The following is a 23999-nucleotide window of genomic DNA, read 5'->3' as shown; positions in this document are numbered from 1 at the left end:
ACTTTAGTATTTCTTAGATAATATCAAGCAAATGTGCTCTTCACTCTCCAGCTTGGATATTACACTTATACAGAGCCAGGCTCAATATCTGCTAATCGCCATGTGCTCCATAACAAATCCCAAGCTAGGCCCTATCCCACCCCCCAAATCCCCACCAACAATCCCCTCCAGCGCCCATCAGGCCCTGTAGCTCCAGCTGTAGCTCATCCAAACAAGGGCCCGCCGCTTTAGATAGCAGCTCAACCCTGCAGCCGGCAACAGGCAAAAACATCCAATCGCAACAGCTCATGTGATTGCCCTTGCAAACCAACCTCCACTCTAAACAGCATGCATATGCATTCGTCTCTCTTGTCCCTCTCCTCCAGAAAAGGCATCTGTGCCCTCGCCATTTTCCAGCCAAAAGCCCTCACTCGGGCAACTCATCTCTCCAACAGCGTCGCATGTCTCGATAACAGCAGCTTCTTCCTAGCCAATTTGTCCTCGTCCTAGCTCTCGTCTCCCGTCCTCCATCCATCTCCCTCGCCTCGAAACTCCTCCCTTCAACACCACATACGACAGGCATCACCAAAAAAAAAAAAAAAAAAAAGAAAAGAAAAGAAAACCATGGACTTCGCACCCTACCAATCGTCTCCCCCCGAACACGCCCGCTCCCCAATGAGCTCCCCGCGCGCCTCAGCAGACATCTCGCGCCGCCCCTTCTCGCCCTCCGCGATCGCCTCCTCCGCACGCAGCCCGCCGCCGCTGCAGCACCCGCAGCCCCAGCGCGCATGGAGCGGCGATCTCGACGGCGCCGCCAGCGGCCACGGCGCATTGTCCGGGAGCGGCTTCTGGGGCTTCGGGGGCGGCAGTGGTAGTGCTGGCGGCGGCACGCCCATGCCCGGCGCATATCCCGTTGAGATCAGCGAGTTCGATACGAGTCTGGGGTTGAGGCTGGATTACGAGGCCTGTCTGGCGTACCTGGCGTTTCCGCCTGTTGGTGCTGTGATACTCTTGATCTTGGAGAGGAATAGCGACTATGTCAGGTATATACATGCTGTCCTTGTTCTTTCTTTCATCTTGATCTCTCAGTCAGCGCACTGCAACTAACACTCTTCTGTAGATTCCACGCCTGGCAGTCCGCCCTCCTCTTCACGGCCGTCATGGTCTTCCACGTCTTATTCTCTTGGTCCTCTTTCCTAAGCTGGATCTTCTTCCTTGGCGACCTTGCCTTGATCGGATTCCTCTCCTACAAAGCATATGCAGACGCAGAGATCCTGGACAGGTACACATACGATCCATCAACATCGAATATCACAGGCTAGCTTGACTAACAATCGAAATAACAGATTCGAGGTTCCCTTTTTCGGAAGGATAGCTAGTAGATTCTTAGACGACGAGTAGAGCATTGCGCGCACATTTCCTTTTTTCTGGTTTGGCGGTTTGGTATGGTATGGCTGGTTCGGTATGGCTCTCATTGTATTGATGTTATTGGATCCTGTTTTGACGCATGTCCTGTCCCTACTTATACCCCTTTCCCAAGGCCTCTCCAGCAGAGTATGGCCCAGTTGAACTGCTCAGTCCTCTTCTTCTCCCTCCTTGCATATACAACTGTTGCGACGACGAGGGTCCTAATAAGTACACCGTCTGCCTTTAAAAGAGTCAAAAGTGCTATTTCTCCATGAGCATGCATATAGGTACTTCTAGGCGACTATGCTCGCCCAAGTGAGCGGGTATACGATATAAAGCACAGCACCATGTCAATTCGGCATTTCTCTGCCGTTTTTCTCATATTCCCTTTTCTTCTCTTTTCGCTTCATAACGCTTGCCATAATGGTACAGTACTACTCATATTCCCTCATCGGGACAAAACACCCTTGACCTGTCCCCTGGCCGTTACTTTATCAGCAAACACCACCTCTTGAATCACATTTCCATCGCCACCAGCACCGACTTCCAACCACTTGGCCAGCAAATCGTTGCTCTCCTTGGGCTTCACCGAGGCATCCCGCGTTCCCACCGTGATGTGCGCAACGCGGTTCACGCACACCCACTTGTTCTCCTCATCGACGATGCGGACGACAATGGCCATGATACGATCATCAAAAACAACCTGTCCGAAAAGGTTAGATATATGGACACGAATTTCGTCATGATTAAGTCAACTTACCCGCTCGAGTATCACGTCGCATTCACCAAGCAGAGCATCGCCGCCCCCGGCAGCTTCATGAAGCTCGACATACCGTTTCCACAATTCCGGGTACTGGGGCGCCATCGCGTTGTGCATCAGCGTGACATGGAACGCGCGCTGCACTCTTCTTGAGTTCTTGAGCTGCAAGTAGAATCGGGAGGTTTCGGGGCCAACTCCCTTGAATGCCTTGTCGAGAATTTTGTTAATCAGATCTGTCGCCACGCCTATAGCCATATACTCCAATTTCTTCTTCTTTGGTTGAGCCTGCTGCTGCTGTCGCTGTCCTGCTTTGGAGTCCTTCTTTCCACCTCTGTCAGGAATGGTGTGTTTAAAGTCGGGTGTGTATCCCAGTGCATATTCCATAGCCTCGTCGAGTTTCTCAGGGCTTGGCACTTCTTTGACCACGTTGGGCAGAGACAGATGTAGTTCATTGACAAGCGTTTCCAGGTTCACTCTGGTGCCAGCCGTGGGATCCAGGTCAATGACCAGTTCGAAGCCTGCATCTGGAGGGGAATTGGTGTTGCACTCCTCGAATCGCTTGATAAACCCTTCCATGACCTCCATGTATTTCTCCTGATCCGTCGCCGCATGGATGGTCTGGTGGTTGTCTCCTCGCTCAATGATACGTTCTTGAGTAATCCGCCTGATTTCATCAATGGTCTCTTCATCGTGTCGGAAATTCAAGCAAACAATTCGAGTCTCGACGTCCTGTGCTTTGACATCACCAATAAGCTGCTTTCTCTCATGCCTTTGTGCGTTATTTCGGTCTGCAAAGACAACGGGGTGCTCCTTCAACTGATCCATGACAGCCTTGACAAATCTCGGCGGGCGCCCCTTGCCTGAAATATTGTCGTTCTGGATGTGGCCCCAGCCAAAGAGGTGCTTTAGGGCGAGAGCCAACGTAGTCTTTCCACAGCCAATGGTGGCGATGGGCGCCAGGATCACGTTTTTGGTGACTTCCGTCATTACAACGCGATCCAAGACGTCAAGGTTGGCGGCATCCGATCCCTTGATGTTTTTGTATGCAAGGAAGTCGTCTCGTAGCTTGATGATGCCGTGGTTTTGGTTGTAGAGCTTTGACAAATTCGGGTTCGCGGCCAGTTGCTTTTTAGCATACATGAGGTATTCTTCGGTGATCTTGATGTGTTTCTTAAATTTGGGCTGCTTCCCAGAGATCATGGCCTTTGTGCATTCGCGCCACTGTCTGTACATCAAATAAGGCTCCTCGAACTTGAACTTGAAAAACCAGTCTTGGTAGGGTAGTTGGGTCGGGTTGTGTGACATTTTGCATCGGATAACGAAGCCCTCGACATCACGGCCGGAATATGATCCCGTCTTGGCCACATCCTCCAAGAACGTCTTGACCTCGTTCACATCCTCCATCATCAAGAGATCCGTCTTGATGAAGCCCCACTGGGCCGCAAACTCCTGGACCAGGTTGCTTGGGTAGGTTGCGAATTCGGGAAGGTTGAGGTTAATGCCGTGAAGGTAGAGTCCAGCTTTATCATTCTCATATGCCAGAATATGCTCTTCAAACGAGTCATCGCAAAGCTCTGCTACAGCAGTAATATTCCGGGAACGCAGCTCTCGTGCAAGATCCCCCTTGGTCTTGCCGACGGCAGCCAGCTGTTTCTCCAATCGGATCTCTCCAGCACGCGCATGGCTAAGCTCGACATCACTGCGGTCGCCAGTGGAATGTTTGCTGCAAACGAGGAGAGTATCGTCTTCGAGGCCAGCTACGAAGATGATGCAGCCGTTCTCCTTGAGGGTCAACTCGTACGGCCCCTTGGTGTTTTTAAGAATCACGTCCCACTTGGTCTCGTTCACTTCGTTGACATTGAAGAACTTGTCGTAGCCTCGGACGGCAATTTCCGGCGCATTTCTGCTGTTCTTTGTGGTAAAGAGGCCGCGGGCATAAGTGGGAAGGCCCTTTTTCTTATAGTCCCAGTCCTGCATTCTCCAAGAGTCGACATCGATACCGTCTCGAGAGGGCTTGACCTTGAAAGTAGTCTTTTTGCAGGAAAACCCGCCATGTCGTTTATCTTTTCGAGCCGCCTCCAGAGCTGAAATCATCTGAGAGACGGCCGAAACATCCTGCTCCACGTATGGAGTCGCCATTTTTGCGCTCTGGATCTTGTCTGCGCTGGTCAACCAAGTAGTTTGAATGACGTAGGAATAGTTGGGCGTGAAGAAGTTGCGAGAGATGAAGCCGTAAGCTCGACGTGCAATTCGCGGCGTAAAGGTCATACACTGGCTGTCCCCAGCTACGGTTCTATAGCAGGCTCACGGCAACGATAACTGCTTGATGATCCGGCTTTCTATCAGAGCTATGCCGTCGTATTAATACCGGTTCAGCTCGTCTCCCTCCTTGATGCAAGGCACACACGACTACCCTTGCAGTAATATCAAGACGGCTAGTCGCACCAGACACTGCCCTCTTTTTACTCAGCCCTGTAAGTTTGGTGAGTCAGACGCAGACTAAGCGCAGAGTTACTCCTCACCGAAAGACTTGGGTCATGCACAGACCAACCAGAGGCCAGAGGAGGGTCGACCAGGATCTGCTGTGTGCCCTTGATCGAATCGGATGGAGGTAAAGGTAAAGGGAGAGTTTCTGGATTCCTCAGGTTTTGGACTCTTTCCACGATGAATTCTTTTGCTAGCTCTAAGCTGTGTGGGGTCAGTGGGCAAAACACCCGACCCAGTGCAGATCGCTCGGCGCCTGATTAGCACCTGAAGGCCGCTGGCAAACCCAGTAAAAGTGCCCACTACAGCAGCCCCTAGCTCTGAGTTACAGGGTGCTCGGGTCATTAGGCAGTCAAGATGGATGACAACTGCATGGTGGGGGAGGGGCAACCCTGGAATGCTCAAATTTTTGGACAAATTTCTACCCCTCCAGAGCTGCCATATCACATCCAAGAACCGACCAACAAACATCGTCTGCGCAAACACAGCTTCTCTTATCAAGCTACCTACAAACTCCATAAACAAAAGCCCCATGGCGTCGTCAAACCCTTTCCTCCTGGCAGCTGACAACAGCCCCGCGCTGCTGCCTCTCCTCCGAGAAAAGCCTGCGCTGGCATCGGCCCAGGACGAACACGGATACTCGCTTGTCCATGCCGCAGCCAGCTACAACCACCTGGATCTGCTTCGCGCATTGATCCAGGAATTCAAAGTCGACGTCAACCTCAAGGACGAAGATAACGAGACCGCCCTATTCGTCGTCGAGACTACCGACGCTGCCAAGGCCCTGGTCGAGCTGGGCGTGGATGTTTTGCACAGAGGGTTGGAGGGACTGACTGCGAGAGAAAAGATTGAGGGAGAGGACGAGTTTCCTGAAGTTGCCGCCTATATTGCTACCGTTGAAGCTGAAAAGGCTGGCAAGGAACTCGAGGCCAGCGCAGCCGAGTTCATGAAGAATGCCCCAGAGGGTATGAAGGTCACCGTTGGCACCATGGACGAGACGCAGGATATCCCTGCCGAATTCGATCCCGAGTTCCGCCGCAGAATCGAGGAACTGGCTCAGCGAGAAGACTTCAATACGGCCGAGGGCCAGGCGGATCTGCGCAGGCTGGTGGAGGAGGCTCTTCTTGACCAAGGATTGTCCGAGGAGCGTAATGTGCGGTCTAAGCAAGCCTAAGCTCCATCTTTGATCAGTCTTGACTTTTGGTCTCCCACATGAGAAATTCTCCCGAGCTCTCCGGCGGCCGAAGAAAACTCAGCTCGCTGCATCCGCCAAGAATACTGCTAGAGAAGGTTGTGCCGCTAAGCGCGAACCAAGATTGCGAGGGACAGGTGGTGACTATGTCAACGAAGAGGCTCCGTAACCAGCTCGAGGATAGGAATCCCTGCCAACTCAGCTTGCAGACCTGCACTTGGGCCACGGTGCTGTCTGCTTCTGGTAGCGCGTATCGCGAGAGGTAAGGGTCAATGGTGTCCCCCGCTACAACACGAGGGCTTTCGAGTCGGACCAGTGATAGCCACTCGTACAACTCTGTCGCAGAATATTCAAGAGCCTCGCGGTCTCCTTGTGCGAGGATTGTGGAAGGTATCCTGAGGGGTATCTGGTAGATTCCGGTGTCTGTAGATAGCCTTGGCGAAGATGTCATTTCTGCCGCGTTGAGACTCTGCAGCAAATCTACACTCATAGCTGGTAGGAGTTAGTATCCAGTGGATGAAAACTGCATAAATAGATGACTCGCAACGATAAAAAGAGCAATTATGGTATATATGTATGCACTTACCAGAGGTCGAGGCATTGCAGATGAGCCATGTCATGGGCTGGTTCAATACATTTTTACAAGCGTATGCCAGCCTATCAAACTTTTTCCTCCCATGCAGCATTGATTCTTCCCTCAGGTTGTAGGATACTTCTGTTGATTTGATTAGCATGCATGCATGAAATGAGCCCTCAGACAGTTCATTGACGTACTCCACCTGGGCTTCGAGCCCCGATCACCTTTGATGCCGTAGGGCTTTCCTTCGAGTCCGGCGCGTTCATACGTCTCTCTATCGAGATAGAGGTCCAGCTTTCCCTCTCGAAGAGTGAATAGATTTCCAATGGTTGTTTTGCCTTCTGAGAGCATCATAATGTTTCCTGCAACAGATCAGTCTTGGAGCGCGAAAAGAGGATAAAGTGCAGCTAAAATAAATCAAGGGAAAATAAAACAGACTCACCTAACTTGATATACTGGGTAAGAAATTTGGTTTCCAGCACTTGGCTCAATGTCATGACGACTCTGTAATATGCCGGTGAATCACGCTCGGTCATCTTCTGGACAACAGCCTCATATACATCTTGAGGAATGATCAAGTCAACCTGTTTCCGATCAGGAATGGTATTTCAACGGCATCATATGTCAAAGTATATATCAAAGAATATATTTACCTTGTGAATAAAGTCAAGATCCGATATGGCCGTCCAAGGCTTTCCTTTACTTGGAATCTGCTTGGGATCGACGTGTCCCATCATCCCGTACGTGGCGAAGCATTTTGGCGACTGGTATATCGATGGAGCCTGATGAAGCATTGTGTATCCAAGCAAACTCAGTGCTCGATTGACGGATTATGCGTCTTTCGGGAATGAAATCAGCTCTATGAAGCTTTTGCAGCGAGTCTCGAACCGCCGAAATTTAGAGGCAGAAGCTAAGATGGTTGGATGGGCACATCAAAAAGCGACGAATGGGGGAGGTACAAGCGACAGGTACCCGCCTAACGCCAGTGGCTGTCGCATCCCGCCTGATAAGATGCAGCGATTGTACGGAGTACTAAATTCATAATTTTTTCGGCCATCATGGCGGGGCTACAATTTTCATAGACACTAAGCGATGAAGTGCAAATCTCATTCATTCTTTCCTTAAGTGACATATAAACTTGTGGTAAATATCACCTGACTGATGAAAAGTGACTGACTTTTGCTAATTATTATTTTTTAAGAAAATTCATCCTTGCATTAAATAAGGCGTATGGGAAAAATTGCCCTTTTCATTTTCTTCTCTTCACATTAGACGCAGGCATCCTGGCTTCATTCAAGATACCCTGAAACCAACTTCACCCAGATCAACTCTTACAAAACCGGGCGTCGGATTCTTCCGGGCATAGACCATAAAATGGATTTTCTCATCAAGTTTGCTTCCGAGCACGAGTCCTTCAGGGTCCCTGAGATTGAAGCGCTGGCAATCATCGAAGGCCTGGATCTCAAAATCAAAGAATATGACCGCGAGGTAAGAGCAACCTCAGCCTCCAGGCTCTTCACCAAAGCATATCCTGATTCCTCTATAGTCTCCATTCTGCGTCGTCCAACTTCCGTCAGTAGACGACGCAAAGAAACTCCTCCGGCGCTCAGTTCTCGCCCACTCAATACACGAGCTATGGGGAACGGGCAAGACTTTCGACGCCCTCCACGAGGTAATCAAGTCTCAAACCTCCCACCTCTGGCCTAAATACAAAGAAACTTCATTCAAATTCGTCGTCGACTCGTTTCAAGGAGCGCATACCAACAAGGAGCGCCTTGCCCTCATCGACACATTCAGCTACCTCCCCTTTGACGGCCCCATCCGCATGTCCAACCCCGATGACACATTCACCGTCTTCGAGTTCTGGCCCTTCAACAGCGTTCCCCTGAAAATCCAGCACCCAGATGTCATCCGCCTGGGCCGCTTCGTGGCAAACTCTGCCCGCGACATCATCCACAGATACGACCTCAAGAAGCGCGAGTACATCTCCACCACCAGCATGGACGCCGAGCTCTCCCTCGTCACCGCAAACATCGCCCTCGCCGCCCCTGGAAAGCTCTTCTACGACCCATTCGTCGGCACGGGCTCTTTCCCAATTGCCTGCGCCCACTTTGGCGCCATCGGCTGGGGTAGCGATATTGACGGCCGTAGCATGCGTGGCGAGGGCGACAAGAAGAAGAGCCTGCCGGGCAACTTTTCTCAGTACGGGCTCAAGCCCCAGTTGGGAGGCTTCTTCTCCGCGGACTTGACGAATACGCCCATCAGGCGGAGGAGGACATGGGATGGCATCGTGTGTGATCCGCCTTACGGGGTGAGAGAAGGGTTGAAGGTTCTGGGGCTGAAGAATCCCGAAAACGCCACATGGCTGATTGAGCTCGGAATAAACGAGTGGCAGTAAGTTCTCTCTCTATAATAGGAAGAATGAAGATGGAGACCTAACATTGCCCTGCAGATCACCAGACTACGTCCCTCCCAAGAAGCCATACAGCTTCCTAGCCATGCTCGACGACATTCTCTCCTTCGCCGCAGATACCCTAGTAGACAACGGCCGTCTATCATTCTGGATGCCCACGGCAAACGACGAAGAGCAAGAGATCCCTGTCCCGACACATCCCTGTCTCGAAGTGGTCGTGGTCTGCGTGCAAGTCTTTAGCAAATGTACGTACTCCATATCCCCTCCTCCATGCCTTAACCAGGTCGATCATTTAGCACGACCATATTTCGCTAACTTCTTCTCCAGGGTCGAGAAGGCTGATAACCTACCGGCGTCTACCCGACTCGCAGGTCTCAAGCACTGATCTTGAAGCACACGAGAAGCGGAGGCAGGAGGCCGCAGCCGCACACACGGGCACAACAGCAGATGACCTCAACCCATTTCGACGAGGTTACTTTAGAAAATTCGAGGCTGAATAATAAGACACACACATTATCTGCCAGACTATGCTGCCTCTCGGAACAAATCGCATCTCGTGGCCTATCCTTCAAATGTCACTTGGTCCCGTCTATTTCATATTCGTCACGTTGATAGCTAACACACGACCCTCATGACAGCCAAATATTCAGTTGAAACCCGTGCAGTGCATCCCGACATACCTATACTAAAAAGCCAGGCTCCTTGCACGCATGCTATGTATCCCGTAGAACACCGCTTCCATAATCGAATCCTCCCAAAATACAATATGTCGTAGTAAAAGCAAAGACAAAAAAAGAAAGACTTCCCTATTGATGAATCCCATAAATCACTTCCGCTATTAATCAACAGTATGAATATCCTCGCTTGGCATTACCGAAACTCCATAGCACTGAAGCATCCCCGATCAGGGACATGCTTCAGCTCCAGTTGTTGGAACCTGCGCACGGGCTGTTAGTCTCGGCGTCATCAAGACGAGTTGAAGGGGGGGCGGGCGGTGAGAGATGGCTTACTTTTCGCTCTTGGAGTGAAAATAGATTCCGCTGATTTCTCCCTTGACTTGGTTGAAACAGATGTAGTAGAAGCCTTCGAAGGAGGCCCCGGTGATCGTTCGGACTCGGTGGTCCGGAACCAAGAAGTGCTCTTTCCACCGCATAAAGATGTGGTCTCTTTGTTCAAGGTCAGTGATGGTCACAGGACCTTTGCGAGCAATCTTTGAATACGGCCGGAAGGCGCTAAACTTGGACCAGTGGCTGAGGTCGACCTTGGAATTGGCGCCCCAGTCATCGTGCTTGGTGAAGAAGTTATACTTGGTACCAATGATTTCTCCCTCAAAGTACGTGGTGAGTGTTGGGTGGTCCTCGGTCAAACCTATAAGCAGGGGTTGAGCCGGTTAGCTATGACGCAATGTAGAAAAATGCGCCGACAATGCTCGGGGTGAAACAAACCTTGGATACGCAAGTAGCCACAGAGAAAAGATTCGCGCAGGTCAACATGTTTGATCTCGACTTGGACCTCGTAGACCTGTCTCTCGGATTGCTGTGTGCCGCGGAATCTGCTTCCGGGTCGGAGGAACGATGATGGTGAGATGGGGATTTTCTGTACATAGTGTAAGTATGTTACATACGCTCCATCACGAATAACAACAGCGGCATTCTTACTCGGAGATTTGTGCAGTCGGATGGCATGGGTGGCGAGTCGAATTCATCCTCCTCCTCGAGCCATTCCAATGAGTCGGGCTCACGTCGAAAGGAAGCCGGGTTCTCGACTTGCAAATGTGCAGACAAGGTCGATGATTCCCGGCTTAGGCGATCGCTTGCGTCGGCTGCTTGGTGCTTGAGGTCATCGTCACGTCCACTCGACATGGGAGATGTGGCAACCGTCCCGCTAGATGGCGGTCGGGGAGAGGTAGTATCCATGGGCGATGCCCCAGTAGACGCCTGGCCGTCTATTAACACCGAGTCTTCTGGTGCGGGGCCGTCGCGAGATGGTTCCGATGAATACGCTGTAGGAGAGGCAACGCTTGTCGACGAGCTCTGGCTGGTTTCCACGTCTGAGGTCGGTCGCGTGGCGTCTTGGGCCGGTCGGGAGGATCGAGAGGAGTGTGGCTGATCCTCAGGACATGTCGGGAAGTTGTAGGGAGGCGGAGAAGATTGTCCAGGAGGCGGATTGGAAGACGGGGTCGGCATTGTTGGTGTTTTGCTCGACAAACAGCGCCGAGTCGGTCCGTGGCAGGCAAGGCTGGTGCAGGGAGCCGATGGGAGGAAAGAGCAGCAGTGCGCAGAAGAAAAAGAAGAGAAGGATAAAAGACAAAAAGAGAAAAAAGACTAGGCAGATCTGTTATCCTAATCTCCTTGTCGCTCGGCTGCCAACGATTAGACGATAAGCGAGGATGTCTCAACCGCGCCGACGTGGATGTGGATGTCCGAGAGCGGATCGAGCTGCGATTGACTCGGAGGATGGCGGTGATAGTCCCAGATGCAGCACAAGTACAGGTAGCACGAGGCCGGGAAGGGGGGCTTCAGGGATGGCTCGCAGCGTGCATCTCGCAATAGCACGAGCTGGAGTTTATAGACCAGAGATGAGATGAGGGAGACAAAGAGACGGATCGACGGGTGATGGGGGATGAATGGGAAAAGCCACAGGGCAAGATGAGATGGATGGCTTTTCTTCGGGAGGCGAAAGTTGGGCTTTTGGGGTGCTGGCAAGCTGGATATCGCTGAAGACGGGACGTACCCGGTACTGCCAGTAAGCGGCGCCCACTTGGGATGGCTGCAGTACCATGTACGGTACCTGCCTGGATGGATGCGATTCTACGCCCAACTTGAATGCCTACCTGGTAGTACAACGGTGCCGATGAGGGGTACTTGCGCAAGGCGGATTGCTTTGCGTGGCAGACGGTGTACAGGTGAGAAGAGCAGTGGTCACTCGAGTGAGTTCGAGTTGGGAGAATCCGGGGCAAAGGCATGGGCTGGGGCGCCTCCCAAATCTTTCATGTGTCGGTACTCCGTACGGCGAGGGTACTTGGCACAATGGCATGGCATGGCAGCAGTCAGATGGAGATTTGCGGAGGTGCTAGTGGCCCTGGCAGCGCGGCCAACCGGGGAAACGCTGGTGGTGTACGGAGTACCTAGGTATAGGTGGACTAAGGCACTCGGGAGTACCTGTACTTGTACTTTGCACGGGCGGTGTTGGGCAGCAGGGTTTCCATGCTGGGACTCGTCTGCATTAGGCAACCTATAGTTCCCAATAGGTGGTGCGGAATACATGCACAAATTGACGGATTTTACTTCAGAGTCCAGAACTACCTAGGGTTATAGTACTAGAATAGAATTAAGATTTTCAGTGACAGCAAGCAGAAACAGAATAGCCGTTTTGACTCTCGTCAAGGCAGCGGCACTGTACCAAGCCACCAAGCAGGGGTGTGGATCACGGACGGAGAAAGATGCAGCCAAGTCCCACTCGGGGTCAAACACGCATGTTATCAGATCATGGCTCGATCAAGATTCAGCAGGTGGTAATCAGGTAAAGCAAGGGGGGCAGTATGTCGTATTCATATTCATATTCATATTCATATCATTGTGCTTGAATCATCCAACCAATTCATCTCTTTTCATCGCCCAGCATCGCATCTACATTCCAACATCGTACCACATTGAATCATGTCAGTCCGTGATAGTGCTTACCACGTACAAGACAGAGCCGTGTCTTAGAGGGGGAAAATACAAGAGACATCTTCCCGAGACACAAGGTTTTTTAACAAATGTCAGATTGAAATACGCCATGGGAGGGCCGTCCTAGGGTACCCATACTGACTATATTCCCGATGATGTGCTAATTCAAACAATTACCCATGCTTCCACATGGCCCTGCTAGCTGCTGCTAATGAATCAATGAGCTACTTTTTGCATTTCCCCATACGCCACCCTAGACCTGGAATTAATTCTCCCATGCATGTTGTTACATGAAAACCACAATCATGCGCATCGCCGATGCCTCGTTGAGGCGAATGGGTATCATAACTCTGCTGTGCCTGTCTCTCCAGCATACCAATGCCCACTCAAATTGGTTTGATCTTGAAGTGGAGCGCTATCAGGCTGAAAACAAGCGCCTTTAGGTCCTGCACAAGATAGTAAAAGACTCGGAGGCCTTCGGGGTCGGCTGATTCGGTGACATCAACCAATGACCCAATCTTGGCCGTCTATCGAGGAGTCAGTCTCAGCTCGCCGCCGTTGATATGTTGATAATAATTCAACACAATACAAACCTCGAATGAAATGTGATCTCCTCCCAGTCGAATTTCCAACTCCTGACGGCCATCTTTGTTCTTTTGCGGCCACTTGGAATCGTCTTCCTTGATAATCTCGCTCTGCTTGACAATTCGCTTGATCTCTTCGATAACTGCGGAGCTCACACACACTGTGGACATGTCGTTAGTGTTTCCGTTTCTTCCGTCGGTAATCCTGCCAAGTCAAAACCACCAAGGGTAATCTATTTGGCATTGGATAGGATATGGCGTCCCCTTACTTTCTTTCCGAATCAGGCTGTCGTTTCTGTAGTTGGAGTTGTTGGCATATCTGGCGACTGCGCTGCGGCCATCTCCGACAACACGAAAGTCGAATTCTATCGTCCATGTAAGCATCCAAGCTGTGAATCGCAGATTGAGGTTGAGCCTCGGTGGATGGCTGTTGAAGTGGTTGTCGTACCTAAGAATTCGTGGCCAAAACGGCCCATGTGGCCCGAGCTGAGCTCATAATCAGCAGCTGAAGCAACAAATGGTCATACGCCTTCCCGAGGGAGTCTCTTACTAGTATCGGATGTAAAATTGGTCGTTTGGTGCCGCCATAGCTGCTGTTGAGGCTTTGTCGAGTTGCCAGGGCCAGATCGAGTCGCGAGGCTGCGGCGAAACGAATTCATAGGACAGCTCCGTCACTGGATGGTGGGGCACGGCAGAAATCAATGGCGGTGAAGCAGCGACAGGTACGAACAGTGTACGAACAGTAGCAAGTCTAAGCAAAGAACAAGGGAATAGCTCCATCACGTGAGCCCCCACGCTGCCTCAACCTACTGCTTAGTGCCACCTGTAACCAGCGAGCCATCGCCAGTGAAGAGCCAGATTGTCTGAAGCTGAAGCAGCCTAACAGCAACAACAACATCCAGACGCCCGCCCGCCCTCCAGACTCTTCGCGGCGACTCTGGCAGCTCGAGCCCTGGAATTGGTGCTGTTGCGACTCTCCGGCACATGGCTCTGGTGAGCTCTCCGATACTCGAAGCTCATCCCGCTCTCTCTTGAGGCCCCTTATCCTCCCCGCAGCTTCGACGCAATCCCGCTGAGCCAGATCTCACACACACTCTCTGCGCCCCGAATTACAATTGCACAGTCGGCCACAATGTCTGGGTTCCTGGAAAACGCGTACAGCCTGGTGCACCAGGACAATGCCTCGGACGTGCCCTCGCTCTCCGACCTGCGTATGCAGCTGGAGAAGGGCACTGACGAGAGCAAGGTCGACACCATGAAGCGTATCCTGACCATCATGCTCAACGGAGACCCGATGCCGTCACTACTCATGCACATTATCCGATTCGTCATGCCCTCCAAGTACAAGCCGCTCAAGAAGCTCCTCTACTTCTACTACGAGATATGCCCCAAGCTCGACTCTGCTGGAAAGCTGAAGCAGGAGATGATTCTGGTCTGGTTAGTCAAGCCCATTCATTCTCTGCAATTGGCGGTTGTTGTGAGCCATTGGAATGAATCTTGAATCGACTGACATGGTATATAATCCAGCAACGGTATCCGAAACGACCTGCAGCACCCCAACGAATACATCCGAGGCAACACCCTTCGCTTCCTCTGCAAGCTCCGAGAGGCAGAGCTCATTGAGCCTCTCCTTTCTTCAGCGCGATCCTGCCTTGAGCACCGACATGCCTATGTTAGAAAGAATGCTGTCTTCGCAGTCGCCTCCATCTACCAACACTCACCCTCTCTCATTCCCGACGCCGCAGAGCTGATTGCCACCTTCTTGGAGAGCGAGACGGATGCCACATGCAAGAGGAATGCTTTCGCAGCGCTCGCCAGCATCAACCACGATGCCGCTCTTCTATATCTCAGCTCCGTCTTTGACGGAATTCCCAACGCCGAGGAACTGCTGCAGTTGGTCGAATTGGAGTTTATCCGCAAGGACGCCGTGCAGAACTCCCAGAACAAGGTATGGCCTTTACTTGGCTGTCCATTGGGAGAATCCTAAGCTAACAGAGATAGGCTCGATATCTGCGATTAATCTTTGACCTCTTGGAAGCCGGCGCATCTACAGTCGTCTACGAGGCGGCGTCATCGCTAACTGCCTTGACCAACAACCCCGTCGCGGTCAAGGCTGCGGCATCCAAGTTCATCGAGCTTAGCATCAAGGAGGCCGACAACAACGTCAAGCTTATTGTCCTCGACCGGGTCGATCAGCTGCGCCAGAAGAATGAGGGCGTCCTGGACGACCTGGTCATGGAGATCCTGCGAGTTCTCAGCAGCACAGACATTGATGTCCGCAAAAAGGCCCTTGAGCTGGCCCTGGCCATGGTCTCCAGCAAGAATGTCGAAGAAGTGGTCCTGTTGTTGAAGAAGGAATTGTCCAAGACGGTTGACCAAGAGTATGAGAAGAACACCGAGTATCGATCCCTCCTAATCCACTCCATCCACCAATGCGCCATCAAATTCTCAGAAGTTGCCGCCAGTGTTGTGGAGCTTCTCATGGACTTTATTGCCGATTTCACAAACACATCTGCTGTCGATGTCATCAACTTTGTAAAGGAGGTTGTAGAGAAGTTCCCTGAGCTCCGAACTACCATTGTGCGCCGTCTTGTGTCAACCCTCAGCGAAGTGCGAGCCGGCAAGGTCTACCGTGGTATCCTGTGGATCATTGGAGAGTACTCTCTGGAGGAGAAGGATATTCGAGATGCTTGGAAGGGTATCCGAGCCAGTTTGGGAGAGATCCCCATTGTGGCTTCAGAGCAGAGGCTGTTGGAAGAGCAGGATGGCGATGAGAAGAAGGACGATCAGACCAACGGCAATTCGAAGCCCTCAGCGCCTACCGGCTCCCGCAAGGTGCTGGCTGACGGTACTTATGCGACCGAGACTGCGCTCACTAGCCAGTCATCCGCTGCCGCCAAGCTGGAGGCTGTCAAGGCCGCTCAGAAGCCACCCTTGAGGCAGCTCATCCTTGACGGAGACTACTACTTGTCAACGGTTCTGTCTTCAACGCTGGTGAAGCTGGTTATGCGCCACTCAGAAATCTCAGCTGAACAGGCACGAACCAATGCCCTCAAGGCCGAGGCCATGCTCATCATGATCTCCATCATCCGTGTTGGCCAGTCTCAGTTTGTCAAGGCCCCCATTGATGAGGATTCCGTCGACCGAATCATGGCCTGCGTGCGCTCTCTTGCAGAGTTCAAGGAAAAGAAGGAGCTGGAAGCAGTGTGGCTCGACGATACGCGCAAGGCATTCCGTGCCATGGTTCAGGTTGAGGAAACCAAGCGTGCCGCCAAGGAGGCTCGTGAGAAGGCCAAGACGGCCATTCAAGTCGACGACGTGATTCCAATCCGCCAGCTGTCCAAGAAGAACGCCACCGACGGCCAGGACGAAATCGAGATGGACTTGGAGAGGGCAACTGGTGGTGAGGGTGGCGCTGAAGACCTCACGTCCAAGCTCAGCCGCGTTGTCCAGTTGACTGGCTTCTCCGATCCCGTGTACGCCGAGGCGTATGTCAAGGTACACCAGTTTGACATTATCCTGGATGTTCTGCTGGTCAACCAGACCACCGACACTCTTCAGAACCTGTCGGTTGAGTTTGCCACGCTTGGTGACCTCAAGGTTGTTGAGCGGCCCACTACGCAGAACCTGGGACCCCACGACTTCCACAACGTCCAGTGCACCATCAAGGTCTCGTCAACAGACACTGGTGTCATCTTTGGCAACGTGGTGTACGATGGCGCACACTCAACCGATACCAATGTTGTCATCCTGAACGACTTGCACGTCGACATCATGGACTACATCCAGCCCGCCACCTGCACCGAGACACAGTTCCGAACCATGTGGACAGAGTTTGAATGGGAGAACAAGGTTAATATCAACTCCAAGGCCAAGTCACTACGTGAATTCCTGGATCAGCTCATGGCCTGCACGAACATGAACTGCCTGACACCCGAGGCCAGTCTCAAGGGAGACTGCCAGTTCTTGAGCGCGAATCTGTACGCTCGCAGCGTATTTGGTAAGTACAATTACACCCTTCACAATATCATGTCTACATGCTTTCCCAAGGACTCATTACTGATTGCTTTCCCGCAGGCGAGGATGCGTTGGCCAACCTGAGCATCGAAAAGGAAGGAGAGGACGGTCCCATCACAGGCTTCGTGCGCATAAGGAGTAGATCACAAGGCCTGGCCCTCAGCTTAGGCTCACTAAAGGGTCTGAATAAGATTGGCTCGACGGCTTAGATTTAGGACACCGATGCCGGAAGAAGACTTTAAAGACACACACAAACACACACCACCACCAAAAAAATTTAGATAATCTTACGAATCCCTTTTTTTTTTCCTCTATTATTTTTTTCTTCTTCGCGTATTCATGAGGGACTGCTGTCTTCTTCTCCTATTCGTTTGTAGAACAGGTTAGATGGTGGTGGTGTGCGGTGTTTCTTTACTTTATACTCTTATTCATTATTTAACATAGGCAAAAGGGGGGATCTGGAGGAAGGGGGGGACATTTTGGGAGTAGTTGCAACGGGGCTATACAAAAGAGAATCCAGGAGGGGGGAATAGGTTCCAAGGTTGTCTCAATTGGCCTGTTTCGATCTTCCACAGGGAGGGGGGATGTGAAAGATGCTATGATGCCATGATGGGGGGCGGGTGGGTTAGTTGCGTGTATCTTTTTGTAGGCGGAATCTTGACAGCATTTAAAAGATTTGTTTTTATAGTTGTTGTGTTAAAAGCTTATGACTACCTGCAGATGGGCAGCAAATATCGATTAAAAAATATGTGTAGCGTTAAAAAAACGTATTGTGTTAGCTGTATGCTTTCCCTTCCAACAGACATGATGTTGAAACTCAGATTTCTTTAGATACAGGCTGTTTTCCTCTGTGCCATTTCTCGTCGTGTCATCCATCAGCTCCTCCCTTCCTTGCCCATGTCGTAATATGTACAGCAAAGTGTAGTGTATTGTGTTTGGGTATAAATAAGACGTTCTTGTGGAAAAAAGAGAAAAACGAAAAGAAAAAGAAAAAGAAAAGATGAATGGAAAATGATACTCCGTTAAAACTCCAAGTCACAGCGTAAAGAAATAAAAAAGATATGGGGGTATTATCCAGACAAAAGGCCAAAGGGAAAAAGAAGAAAAATATGTGAGTTGAGAAAAGAATTAAAGAATTCTCAGGCGTAAAGGATGTGTGAAGGCGGGGAGAAGAAGAAGAAGAAGAAGAGGGGGAGGGAGGGGTCATCGGTTGAAGACCAAGGCGTTTATGACGTGGCCGACGTGCCAGCCCTGGGCCTCGAGGGAAGAGTTCTCCTTGAGCATCTTGCCCATGTAGGCCAGGCGGATTTTCTTGTCTGAGGGAAGCTGTAGATGGAGGAGTTAGTTGACCAGTTCCACAAACCATCAGAAGAACGATAAAACAAGAACTTACCGATGACAGCTCTGTAATCCTCTTAATGACAGTCCGTACGCTGTCTGTCTTGGCCACGTTGACCTTGATGTCCCGGCCCGTCTCGCTCAGCCGTGCACGGAGAGTAACCATCTCCCGCTCATCCAGCACTCCCTTGCCCTTTTCTTCCCTTCTCCTCTCGGCCTCCTCTGAGTCAACGTCATCGTCCTCCCCGGCAGTTTCTTCGCCCGCCGTCGATGTGTCGCCCTTGGCATCCGGGTCTCTGTCGTCCGCTAGGTTTTCCGGGTCTGCCACGACCCATTCGGGCAGCGCATACAAGTTGCCCAGAGCGTCGTACGCACCGTTGACGAGATTGCCCGTCGGGAGCGAGATCTCGGCAGCTGTGAGAATGGTCTGCGCCGTAGCTAGAGCATTGTCCTCGTCCTGGGAATCCTCCGGGTTGGACTCCCACAGCACCTGCAGCGCGGCATGCAGCGTCTGCCAGATCTCGGGCCGGCAGACGACTCTGGTGTCGAAGAACTCGGCGCGCTCCTTGACAAGGTCGCGGCGAGTCCACACTCGCTGTGTAGAGGTCCACTGGTGTCGGCGCAGCGGCCTGTTGATGTGCTGGTCGAGAGGGCGCGGGTCCCGGCGGCGGCGGTGGTGACTCAGAGCAGCGGCTTGCGGGTTGCTGGATATGATGCCCTCAGGCAAGCTCAAGGGCGGCGGGTTGATGGCGCGAGAAGAGGCATCGGGAACGCCTCCGGGATAGGGCGAGTTTGGACCCGCGGAACGAGAGAAGCAGCAGCCCTGGAGAGCGCCGCTGTTAATACTTGCAATGAATGGAAGCAAACGGAGAAGAGAATCTGCGCACCATGATGTCGGCTTGTGTGGTGGGTAGCTGAGCTTTGCTTGTGGCGTCTCAGCTCGCAACGCTTCGCAACGAGAGGGTGGATGGAGAGCTGGCCAACGCCATACCAGATCTGGCTGCGGATGCCAGACACACAAGGTTGACCAGGATAAAAATAACAATAAAAAGGAAGAAGAAAAATCCAAAGCAAAAGGACTGGGCGAGTCTGAACGGGAGCCTCAGCCTCTTTGAAGCCTTTTGGTTTGGTTTTGGTTTGGTTTGGTTTGGTTCTGGTTCTGGTTCTGGTTCTGGGCGGACTGCGGGACAAACGACGGTTGAGCTTGTCGGGAAACGGCGCAGCTGACTGGCGCGCACCCTAAGCAACTCTGTGTGGCTGTGAGGAAAAAAGGCTATCTTTTTGGGCCAGTGGGGGAAAAGCTTTTGGGATGGATGTCGAGCCGAAGTGTGTTGAGGTTTTGGAGGAGACCGGGGTTCGGGGGAATAAAGAGAGAGAGAGTGAGAGAGAGAGAGACAACAAGGTGTTGGAAGAAATAACGCCGATGAGTATGCGCAGCGGAGTTGTGCAGCTTATGCGATTGATTGATGCATTGGCCATGCAATAGACCTGGATGAGAAGAGAATATTCGTACTCTGTAGAAGAGGATAACATGCAGGGGAATACGAAGAGAGAGAGAGAGACGAGAAAGAGCCTGCCAGCATCTGCGTTTACACGTGCTGGCGATGCGACAAATGAGATCGATGCATCGACACTCAACTTGGCCGTTTGTCAGCGAAGCTCCAGGCGAGACCCGCCCCGCAAACCCACTGAAGGCATCCACTGAAGCTTCGCCCAGGGCCAACAGCAACAAGCAACAGCAGATGGCGCGCGCTGCTCGGCCAGATTCCAGCGCCTGGCTTGGGCTTTTTCGTATTAGCTGCTGATTCATCAAGGCATCAAGGAGCAGGACCGCAAGCCATTGATGAGAGGCTGATGATGATGATGCTTCCATCCGTTCTGGTGGCGGCGCAAAGTCCATAATAAAAGCTTCCATTGTGCGGCGTTGACGTATTTGCGATTACAGGGACTGACGCTTGTTTTGGCGCTACCAAGCGAGTCAGTCCAGCAGATATGGATGGAATCATCATAGGTGCTTAGTATCTAGTATTGCTGTAAGTACCTGCATCCATCCCATCCATCCATTCTACCACCAGGTACAGATTCACCAGATTCACTAAGGTAGATTATCCAGTACGAATACAGCATCTATCTGTACCTGCGCGTAATTGCCATGCACAACATAACACCACAGCTTCAGCTCCCTGCAGGTGGAGCAGCGCCAAACAGAATCCATCCAATTCTAAAATGCTCCACTGATTGCCTTGGCCTTGTCACCGAGCCCGTTGCGCGCTCACCTTGGCCTTGGATTGGTAGGTACTTGGGCTCTCACCGAGAGCTCCAGGTTAGGTCGGAGCTGTGGCAATCTGTGGGCATCCATCCTCTAGCTATGTTCATCTCACACCTTCATTCGATAATGCGTCTTCATCTTCATTCAATGCCTTGAATATCCATTCAGCGCCCATGATAGCGTCAGTTTTCCATTCGTATTAGCGTCCATTTACACCTCCAAAGCAGCATTCATCTCTCACCGCACGCCAGAGGTCATGCCTAATGGCCAGCTCCTTCATTTCATGATCAAACAAGACATTCTGCAGCGTGCATCTATCAAGTGAAGACAAGATCAAGACAACTCAACAACCATGGAGGGCATTACAAGACAGCACTTTTTCTTCCATGACCAGCCGGTAAGCTTCGTACTAGCATTAAAAAAGAAGACAACTTCAATATAAAATCCCATCACACATACTGACGAACGAGACAGGAACATGCTGCCGAAAAGGACTCTTGCCACTTCTGCCAGCTCCGCGCATTTCCCATCCATAATGACAACCCCGTCACCATCGTCAACTCCAATGACCAGGCCGCCATTCCGCCCAACTTCCGCTTCATTGACCGCATGGTGCTAGGCCAGGGTGTCGAGCCGGCTGAGGATAGTTTCCGCAGCGGATGCTCCTGTACCAGTGACGGCGAGTGCCAGTACATGGGGTGTCTGTGCCTCGCCGACTTAGAGGACCAAGAGAGCAGCAGCAGCGATGAAGACGACATCTACGCCAATGGAGCTAATGGAGATGGACTAGAAGCAGGGCGTCCGGAAAAGGTCAAGGTGAAGAGAAAAGCCTACGCCTATCATACGCACGGGGCCAAAGCAGGTCTTTTACGGTCCAAGATGCTCAACTCCAAAGAGCCGCTGTACGAGTGCCACGCAGGCTGCTCATGCTCCAAAGACTGCCCTAATAGAGTGGTTGAACGCGGGCGAACCATTCCGCTGCAAATCTTCCGCACCGACGACAGGGGATGGGGTGAGTCGAATGGTTATCCATCAACGCGTTTCTTTGAGCGTGACTGCTAAACTTTGCATCAGGAGTCCGTACCCAGGTAGCCATCAAAAAGGGCCAGTTCGTCGACCGTTATCTCGGCGAAATCATCACCTCAGCGGAAGCCGACCGCCGCCGCGCCGCCTCGGCCATCTCCAAGCGCAAGGACGTCTACCTTTTTGCGCTCGACAAGTTCACCGACCCGGAGTCGCTGGACCCGCGCCTCAAGGGTCCGCCGCTGGAAGTCGATGGCGAGTTCCTGTCGGGCCCGACGCGCTTCATCAACCACTCGTGCGAGCCGAATCTGCGCATCTTTGCGCGCGTGGGCGACCATGCCGACAAGCACATTCATGATCTCGCGCTGTTTGCTATTCGCGACATCCCTCGTGGCGAGGAGTTGACGTTTGATTATGTCGATGGGGTGACGGAGGATGGAGGAGAGATGGGGAGTGCGAATCCGGGGGATATGTCCAAGTGTTTGTGTGGAAGCCGTAAATGTAGAGGATATTTGTGGTGAATCTATTTTTTTTTTCTCTTTCTCTTTTATTTTTCCTCTTTCCTCTCTCTTCTTGGACCCAAGCTGAATACATGGTTCGCTGTGCTTGTTCATATGTGACGGATACATACCAACCCATGCAGTGAATGCATCTCGTAGGACATTGTCAAGTCCTACATCACGCCAAACAAGACAAACTTATCTTTTCCTCGGATGTCTAATTACTAAACCGGCAATTCGCAGAGCCTCTTGTTACTGAACAAACGCCATGAGAATTTAGAGTTCAGCGGGTGTTCCTGTTTGACGGTCTTAGTACGCCATTGGTCTCGACTCTTACTCGCCTCACATCTTTTCCTCTTTACAACTACATGCATTCACCAGCTTCAGAGTAGACAACGAGCGGCTTCATCCTTTTGACTCAGAGTCTTGTTTGCAGCTGCGACCCCATATTCAGAGCGTTTGTGCGCGCTCTCCCGTTGCCGAACACGCACGCCGTACAGCATATGCCGGATGCGGTCTCGCCATGTCTACATCTATCCGCGTGTGGCGGTTTCTTTACAAGAGTATAAAGTGAGCTAGGAGAAGCCTCACTTGTATGTGGAAACAGCATACAAAGTCTACAATAGGCTTTCTGGCCGAAGTCTTACCTATTGGCGTATCATCTTACACAATGAGCACGCCACCTAGTAGCGACCGCATCTCCTCTTCACCTCCTAGTCCAGTGGCTCTAACTCTACGGCGTCGAGAACGAGACGAGAGACGACGCCAGGAAGAGCAGTATTCGCATGGTCGGCCACGTCCCTCACGGAAGCTATGCGGCAATGAGCAGTGTTTGCTGCGCTGCTGCAACGTCTTCAAGACGACCCGCTACTATCTCCCCGACTACCTCCTTGGTGACAAGGACCGAAGCGTTGATGACATTCCGGTAAAGGATATTCAAACGCACTTTGCATATCTCGCAGCCACTCGGATATGGCCCTCTATAGAGAAGCAGAGCGATGTAATACTCAAGGCGCAGTCGATCGAGGCCTTTGCTGCTTCGCCACCCGTGAGAGCAGCATATCTTGACTTTCGATCACTCTGCCAAAAGAATGGCCTCAACTTCACAATAGAATCCCGTTTACGAGAATCGCTCTCGGTGGCCATGCCCCAGTTCCGCAGCCTTATCGAGACGTTGAACCCGGGGAAATTAGACGGCGATTACACAGAGATGGTGGTTCATCGCACCCTACAGCCTCCGCAACAGTCTGACCAAACACAAACAGACAAGCCCCTGCCATGGACACAGGAGGGCTGCACTATGCGCTTCCTGCTGACGATTGAGCTCTGGCGACGACACGATGAGACACATACTCGGCGGCGAGGCTGGGCGTGGGAGCCGTGGATCGTCGCCGAGCTGCTCTCAGCGGTGCTTCTGCATTACTGGCTGCTGGACAGGGAGAAGTGCTTCGAGAGGGTGTCTTGCCGAGGTAGTGAGCAGTGCGACGAGGTCTGGCAGGAGTGGCTAGACAAGTATCCGCTGCTGGGAGACTCGAGTCATGAAGACGATGACGAAACGGATGAGGAAGAGAAGAATAGAAAGGCAGAAGTAGAGACTCCAGATCTGGTGCCCAAGCCCATTGGTCTGATCAAAGGTCTGGATCTGGACAAGGATGTTGGATACGTTGGTGGCGTTGGAACAGCAGCCAGAGGCCCGTTATGGAGGGACATGAAGCAGCAGAAGCACGGAGACGATGGGTTGCCACAGCATTGATGTGTTTTGGATTGTAGTAGGCGTATTAGCGG

General features: G+C 51.9%; 11 protein-coding genes across 11 annotated transcripts; 6 read left to right on the top strand and 5 right to left on the bottom strand.

The window, feature by feature from the left end:
• Positions 1-603: 603 nt before the first annotated feature.
• TRIVIDRAFT_120945 (uncharacterized protein) lies at positions 604-1380 on the top strand (the record flags this gene model as incomplete). Its single annotated transcript, XM_014105701.2, has 3 exons — positions 604-1022; positions 1100-1261; positions 1326-1380. The coding sequence occupies 3 exons, from the start codon at positions 604-606 to the stop codon at positions 1378-1380; spliced, it is 636 nt and encodes a 211-aa protein (XP_013961176.1).
• A 251-nt stretch (positions 1381-1631) lies between these two features.
• TRIVIDRAFT_85641 (tRNA ligase TRL1) lies at positions 1632-4288 on the bottom strand (the record flags this gene model as incomplete). The annotated part of the gene is made up of 2 exons (XM_014105700.1): positions 1632-2089; positions 2147-4288. 2 exons carry the CDS (start codon positions 4283-4285, stop codon positions 1835-1837), a joined length of 2394 nt encoding a protein of 797 aa, XP_013961175.1.
• An 874-nt stretch (positions 4289-5162) lies between these two features.
• On the top strand, positions 5163-5804 carry TRIVIDRAFT_34305 (uncharacterized protein; the record flags this gene model as incomplete). Its single annotated transcript, XM_014105699.1, has 1 exon — positions 5163-5804. One exon carries the CDS (start codon positions 5163-5165, stop codon positions 5802-5804), a length of 642 nt encoding a protein of 213 aa, XP_013961174.1.
• Positions 5805-5817: 13 nt separating this feature from the next.
• Positions 5818-7298, bottom strand: TRIVIDRAFT_175722 (uncharacterized protein; the record flags this gene model as incomplete). The annotated part of the gene is made up of 5 exons (XM_014105698.1): positions 5818-6314; positions 6409-6537; positions 6597-6761; positions 6842-6983; positions 7053-7298. 5 exons carry the CDS (start codon positions 7191-7193, stop codon positions 5818-5820), a joined length of 1074 nt encoding a protein of 357 aa, XP_013961173.1.
• Positions 7299-7773: 475 nt separating this feature from the next.
• TRIVIDRAFT_34384 (uncharacterized protein) lies at positions 7774-9312 on the top strand (the record flags this gene model as incomplete). The annotated part of the gene is made up of 4 exons (XM_014105697.1): positions 7774-7887; positions 7946-8793; positions 8852-9057; positions 9140-9312. The coding sequence occupies 4 exons, from the start codon at positions 7774-7776 to the stop codon at positions 9310-9312; spliced, it is 1341 nt and encodes a 446-aa protein (XP_013961172.1).
• Positions 9313-9445: 133 nt separating this feature from the next.
• TRIVIDRAFT_79465 (uncharacterized protein) lies at positions 9446-11203 on the bottom strand (the record flags this gene model as incomplete). The annotated part of the gene is made up of 4 exons (XM_014105696.1): positions 9446-9749; positions 9823-10180; positions 10258-10408; positions 10471-11203. 4 exons carry the CDS (start codon positions 10996-10998, stop codon positions 9683-9685), a joined length of 1104 nt encoding a protein of 367 aa, XP_013961171.1.
• Positions 11204-12869: 1666 nt separating this feature from the next.
• TRIVIDRAFT_62746 (uncharacterized protein) lies at positions 12870-13655 on the bottom strand (the record flags this gene model as incomplete). Its single annotated transcript, XM_014105695.1, has 5 exons — positions 12870-13010; positions 13077-13228; positions 13337-13432; positions 13516-13553; positions 13618-13655. 5 exons carry the CDS (start codon positions 13653-13655, stop codon positions 12870-12872), a joined length of 465 nt encoding a protein of 154 aa, XP_013961170.1.
• A 396-nt stretch (positions 13656-14051) lies between these two features.
• Positions 14052-17395, top strand: TRIVIDRAFT_228950 (adaptor protein; the record flags this gene model as incomplete). Its single annotated transcript, XM_014105694.1, has 5 exons — positions 14052-14060; positions 14191-14504; positions 14595-15015; positions 15069-17067; positions 17145-17395. 5 exons carry the CDS (start codon positions 14052-14054, stop codon positions 17291-17293), a joined length of 2892 nt encoding a protein of 963 aa, XP_013961169.1.
• An 892-nt stretch (positions 17396-18287) lies between these two features.
• Positions 18288-19312, bottom strand: TRIVIDRAFT_62744 (uncharacterized protein; the record flags this gene model as incomplete). The annotated part of the gene is made up of 3 exons (XM_014105693.1): positions 18288-18410; positions 18478-19245; positions 19310-19312. The coding sequence occupies 3 exons, from the start codon at positions 19310-19312 to the stop codon at positions 18288-18290; spliced, it is 894 nt and encodes a 297-aa protein (XP_013961168.1).
• Positions 19313-21043: 1731 nt separating this feature from the next.
• Positions 21044-22235, top strand: TRIVIDRAFT_217556 (uncharacterized protein; the record flags this gene model as incomplete). Its single annotated transcript, XM_014105692.1, has 3 exons — positions 21044-21088; positions 21166-21703; positions 21766-22235. The coding sequence occupies 3 exons, from the start codon at positions 21044-21046 to the stop codon at positions 22233-22235; spliced, it is 1053 nt and encodes a 350-aa protein (XP_013961167.1).
• Positions 22236-22884: 649 nt separating this feature from the next.
• On the top strand, positions 22885-23967 carry TRIVIDRAFT_35094 (uncharacterized protein; the record flags this gene model as incomplete). The annotated part of the gene is made up of 1 exon (XM_014105691.1): positions 22885-23967. The coding sequence occupies one exon, from the start codon at positions 22885-22887 to the stop codon at positions 23965-23967; it is 1083 nt and encodes a 360-aa protein (XP_013961166.1).
• Between the last annotated feature and the right edge of the window lie 32 nt (positions 23968-23999).

Source organism: Trichoderma virens (assembly GCF_000170995.1).
Source record: "Trichoderma virens Gv29-8 chromosome Unknown TRIVIscaffold_1, whole genome shotgun sequence".
Lineage (NCBI taxonomy): Eukaryota > Fungi > Ascomycota > Sordariomycetes > Hypocreales > Hypocreaceae > Trichoderma > Trichoderma virens.
The sequence above is the reverse complement of the archived record's forward strand: the minus strand, read 5'-3'. Positions and strand labels throughout refer to the sequence as shown.